At 42.0% G+C, this 6000-nt stretch overlaps 1 protein-coding gene across 1 annotated transcript in view; it reads right to left on the bottom strand.

Moving 5' to 3' along the window:
* Positions 1–632: 632 nt before the first annotated feature.
* LOC126456684 (uncharacterized) overlaps positions 633–6000 on the bottom strand; it is an 856126-nt gene continuing 850758 nt past the window's right edge. Inside the window, exon 5 of the mRNA XM_050092426.1 lies at positions 633–4393. Coding sequence (XP_049948383.1) covers positions 3415–4393 — 979 coding nt within the window. The 3' untranslated portion in view covers positions 633–3414. The remainder of the gene's footprint in view (positions 4394–6000) is intronic.

Below are 6000 nucleotides of genomic sequence, written 5' to 3'. Positions count from 1 at the left end.
AGTTGAAGATAAAATCAGTATGTGGTAATATGTAAGGGTTTTATGACATCTGTGCACACAAATAAACATATTGATCTCGCAGTTCTGTGACTGAGATATTCAGAGAAAAAAAAAAAAAAAAAAAAAACGAGATTGATTTGCCTCTATTAATACTCTCCTAGGGTTCTGCAAATAAATTGAGACAATAAATAATGTTGGCAATAACATACGGCATGGTGTGTTTGGTGTAAAAATATAAATGTTGTCACATACTCAGTGTAGAGGGCTATCTTTGCCTGTCTTAAGTACAAAATGATTGTTGCAAACAGATAAAAATAGAAATGTGGAGTAGTTATAGAGATCTCTGAAAAACACGTCTACAAAGGAGTATGACATTTGCAAATATTTTATGAGTTTCAAACATTTAGCCTTATTAATGAAAGTTATTTTGTTGTGGGACAGTAAATAAAAACAGTCACTAATTGTGTAAAAATATTATTAATCTGGTAAAAAAGATACAGTTGTATGTAATTTGAAGGACATTGACACTCTTTAAGTTTTAACTAACGCTAAGAAACAGTTCACTTATTTCAGTCTGTTCTGTATTTTATTATATATTTTATGATATGGAAAACAGTGCTGCAATCATATATGCATAGCCATAAAAATCTTTATTTTCTTTGTATTTTAATATCTCATAAATAAAATATCTTAAATTGTATAACAACATTTATTACACATATATAAACATTATATAAAAATATGAATTGGCAACAAATGTTTGGCCTTCATAACTGCTATACCTAATATAATTACCTCAACTGATTGGGAAAAATAGTATACATATTATAGGATTTGTCTAAATGATCTCACTCATTACACCATTTTCACTTGATATGCACCACTGCTTCACCTCAAACACAAGGATGATCAGTTATTTACTCTCTTTGTGATTAAGTCTTAATTTTCAATGACAGTTTGATATGTTTGTGCTTTGTGATGTTGAGATGAAAATGTCAGTTGCTATTAAAGTCTGACAAATACTCTGGTGATCAAATGGGCTACAATAAATAACGTGATTCACAAGAGAGATAGTGAGTTTCTTACACAGTCACGAAAATAATTTCAAGGAGAAGAATATGTCATTGCTGTGTGGACATGTGGAGAAATGAAAGTGATACTTATAGTAAATATAAACTGATAGTTGTAGCTACATAAAGTAATCTCAGTTATGCATATTTAAAACAGTATGTTTACTCCCAGTGTACTGAACAATATTATGAAGGAACTACCAGCAACAGTTTAATCATAGGCCTGCTTTGTAAGGGTAGTGTTTTCTTTGCTCTTTTTTGTGAATGACATGGAGGAAATAATTCTGCTGAAATATCACCCAGTGTTGTATATGGATTATCAAATACTGGAAAACTACAGAAATTACTAACTATACCAATAACCATGACCACCAAAAATAGATGAATTATAAAATTTTGAAGAATTTATGGGGCTGTGAAATTATCAGTGAAATGAAGAAAGATGCTCACAACAAGAAAAACATCCCCAGTCTTCCAGAGGCAATGCCATGGTGTACACACAGAAATACTTGGAACTGCTGGCTTATATGAGTAATGCATTAAACAGCAATTAAGTTGAAATTAATTGTGTGTGTGTGTGTGTGTGTGTGTGTGTGTGTGTGTGTGTGTGTGTGTGTGTGTGTGTGTGTGTACAGACATTGTCTATGAAGTGATGAATATGTTATTTTAGAGAAGATAAGTACCTACATTTATAATACTGATTAGCAGATCACACCTTGTGGCTGAAATAGGTTCTCATCTTTCAAGAAATAGCTATCATAACTGCACTCAATTGTACTGGAGTATGTTACAGTTTCATGTCTAGACATGTCAAAATTTACTGTTTTGGATATGATTTCTGGAGACATAGTAGTGTTGTATGATATTTTTGTACTTATTTGTGTTTAACAGCTTCAATTAGTTTCTCTTTTTAAAATCCAAATATATTTTTATGGCACATGACTCTCTCAGCTTTTTTATGCAATGCTTTTATGTTACTGAGCTATTACAAGTGATCCATGTCAGAGAGGCAGTTAACAACACAGGCAAATTAGGAGTAGGTAAGTGCGGATTTGCACACATTATGATATCAAAATATTTAGTTATGCTAGTGATATTGCTATTACTAGTTACACCAGTGATATTATTATTGTTTTGCACCGATATGTGGAACTCAGAAGTACTGAGAACATTATAAGAAATCGTAATAAGCACAAACAGTAGTTGCTTACGTTCATTAATCTATGCAAACGTAATATACAGAGTGTTCCAAAGTTTTTGCATGAAACTTGTGAGGGCGACAGATCACGTGATTTGGAACAACTTTTGCTAGAGGTGCTTCCCCAATGCTAGGCGTTTTTTATTGTATTTGCGGGCCATAGGATGATGAGATTTCACCGAACGAGCAAGACGCATAACCAGTACAAGATGGCCCCCAGCACTGTGAGGAAGCGTCAGCGACCATTATGTCTCTAACGACAGTTGCCCACGACGTGATCGATCACCACTAGAGTTTGATTTATGTTTGAAACACCTTCTATTTGTGATAACTGAATAAATTTGGTTAACTATGAAGCTGGAGTCGAAACAAACCATCTGAGACACTTTCCACTTTATTGAATGATTATTTTTCTGTCACATTGCTCCACACACTAGCATATCTCAGAAAAGCAGAAGGCATTACCTTATGTCAAGGATGTTCTGGTCTCACTATGGAATTTCTCCACATGTTACTCTTTATTCTTCATATGATTTTGTCGTAGTTTTCTGGAAAGAATATTGTAACAAAATTATATTTTTCTTTTTCGAGTAGTATAATATTCCAGCGCTTATGGAAGAATACTGACATCTGTGTTTTCAGCAAAAATGCTTGATAAAATGTGAACGAGTCATTTTTGTGCTACTCCGTGAAGTTTTGGACAGTGGTTTGGTATGGTCATCTTCATCGCCTCCGCCGAAATTATCGTTGTGATATAATTATTTACATTTATACGAAACTTAAAAACAAGTATTAAATAATAACAATAAAATAATAATAGTAATAATACTGAGAGATCAGCAGGAGTAAAAAGAAAAACGGGACGTTTATAACTTTCCACACTTATTGAAATTCACAGGGGCATCTATAAACTAAAATATGCAGTGTAGTTTATATAAAATGCACTGTGTGTCCACGAGATAAAAAAAAAATTACATTTGCTAATAACAGTGACGTAGTTGGTGACTCGGAAATACGGACTGACCTACAAAGCCAAATGCTCTGAAGATGGTAACATTAGTGCCAACACAGCCACTGGACAGAAAGTCTGTTTCGGAGCCTGCTGCGACCGTTTTAGAGGAGAAGGAGCCGTCCGAGCCGCAGTAATCACGAGGCCTTGGGGGCGGCGTACCGGTTCTTGTTGGTGGACGGCTTGGAGACGCCGCTGCCGCCTCCGCAGCCGCTGCCGCCGCCTCCGCCTCCGCCCGGTGTCAGATTCTTCTGCGCGATGTGTGTCTGGTAGTGCTTGGCGAGGTGCGCCTTCTGGCGGAAGCTCTTGCCGCACAGCGTGCAGGAGAAGGGCTTCTCGCCGGTGTGCGTCCGGATGTGCACGTTCACCGAGTACTTGTCCTTGAAGCCCTTGCTGCAGATGCTGCAGTAGTGCAGCGAGCGCTCCTTGCGCGCGCCCGGCGTGCTGCCGGCCGCACCCTGCTGCGCTGCCCCCTTGGCCGCGGAGCTCTGCTTCTTGGAGTACTTCTTGGCCCTCGGCGGCGCCTGCGGCGGCGGCGGCGGCGGCGGCGTCTGGTGCTGCGGTGCGGGCGGCGACGCCAGCGCGTGGTGGTGCGGCTGCTGGTGGGGGTGGTGCTGTTGGTGGTGGTGGTGGTGCTGGTGGTGGTGGTGGTGCTGGTGGTGGTGGTTCAGAGGGATCAGCGCGAGCCCGTCGTGGGTGGGTGGCGGGAGCCGCGCCATGTACATGGACGCGTGGTGCTGGTCGTGCGGCTGCTGCTCCATCACGCAGAACCGCTTCGCCGACTCCACGACCTCGTTCGTGATGTTCCGTATCTTCTCGTCGAAGCCTCCCGGGAACGAGAAGAGGATGTCGTCGACGCTGGTGGCGGGCGGGGAGTGGTGGTCGCCGTCGTCGAACATGGCGGCCCTGCCCGCCGGCCCGCTGTCCAGCTGGAGGTGCTGCACCAGCGGCTTCTTGTCGGCGCTGTCCTCCGCCGCCTCGGGCACGAACACCGGCGACTCGGCCGCCGTCGGCGTCTTGGAGCCGCTGCCGTGGCTGCCGGGCGGCGTGGACAGCGCGCGGCGCAGCTCCGTGTGGCCGTCCTTGAGGCAGTCGCTCTTGTGCACGCCGTTGTACCTGCACAAGGGGCAACGTTCTCTCGTTAGTGGCGCAACTGAGCTGTGGCAACCGGGGCGCGTGTTTCCGAGGGCCAGCACTTTTGTCACGGGTCAAAGAAAAAGGACAATGGAAGAGTGGGAGGGGAGGGAGGACGCAGAAGAAGAAGAGGAGGAAAAGAAATGACTGGAGACCGATGAAATGAAAAGAGGCAAAGGTGTGTATAAGAAAATCGTGAGTTCGCACTAGACTATGTTGAGTAACAGTTTTCAGGAAAATACATGACCTCACAAGAGAAACTGGAATTTGAATTATTGTTGTTGTTGTCTTCAGTCCTGAGACTGGTTTGATGCAGCTCTCCATGCTACTCTATCCTGTGCAAGCTTCTTCATCTCCCAGTACCTACTGCAACCTACATCCTTCAGAATCTGCTTAGTGTATTCATCTCTTGGTTTCCCTCTACGATTTTTACCCTCCACGCTGCCCTCCAATGCTAAATTTGTGATCCCTTGATGCCTCGGAACATGTCCTACCAACCGCTCCCTTCTTCTAGTCAAGTTGTGCCACAAACTCCTCTTCTCCCCAATTCTATTCAATACCTCCTCATTAGTCATGTGATCTACGCATGTAACCTTCAGCATTCTTCTGTAGCACCACATTTCGAAAGCTTCTATTCTCTTCCTGTCCAAACTGTTTATCGTCCATGTTTCACTTCCATACATGGCTACACTCCATACAAATACTTTCAGAAACGACTTTCTGACACTTAAATCTATACTCGATGTTAACAAATTTCTCTTCTTCAGAAACGCTTTCCTTGCCATTGCCAGTCTACATTTTATATCCTCTCTACTTCGACCATCATCGGTTATTTTGCTCCCCAAATAGCAAAACTCCTTTACTACTTTAAGTGTCTTATTTCCTAATCTAATTGCCTCAGCATCGCCCGACTTAATTCTACTACATTCCATTATCCTCCTTTTGCTTTTGTTGATGTTCATCTTATATCCTCCTTTCAAGACACTGTCCATTCCGTTCAACTGCTCTTCCAAGACCTTTGCTCTCTCTGACAGAATTACAATGTCATCGTCGAACCTCAACGTTTTTATTTCTTCTCCATGGACTTTAATAGCTACTCCGAATTTTTCTTTTGTTTCCTTTACTGCTTGCTCAATATACAGTTATTAGGGTCATTTAAAAAATTCTGCGCACACTTTCAGACAGAAATGAAGAAAATAATTTATTTTACAAGATACGTATACAGGCCATCAATATAATCACCATTCTTGCTCGTGACAGCTTCCCATCGGTTTGGGAACGTCTGTACTGTGCATAGGGCATCATCATTGTTGACCTGCCTGTTTACTCAGGTCACCTCACCGGAATTTTCACCAATTGTAACAAAAGATTTTTCACCGAGTTGTTCCTTCAATTTAGGAAACAAATCAAAGTCTCGTGGGCTCATATCAGCACTGTATCCCTACGGTTGGTGAGGAAGTATTTGCCATCCATATTTGTCGAGCGTTTCTATCACTGGCTGGGCAGTGTGCGGTCTTGCACTATCGTGCAAAATGAGGTCACCAACTGCAAGTATGTCAGGCCTTCTTTGACGAATTTTCGGGCGCAAA

The sequence above is a fragment of the Schistocerca serialis genome, chromosome 2 (genome assembly GCF_023864345.2).
Source record: "Schistocerca serialis cubense isolate TAMUIC-IGC-003099 chromosome 2, iqSchSeri2.2, whole genome shotgun sequence".
In the NCBI taxonomy this organism is placed as follows: domain Eukaryota; kingdom Metazoa; phylum Arthropoda; class Insecta; order Orthoptera; family Acrididae; genus Schistocerca; species Schistocerca serialis.
The sequence above is the reverse complement of the archived record's forward strand: the minus strand, read 5'-3'. Positions and strand labels throughout refer to the sequence as shown.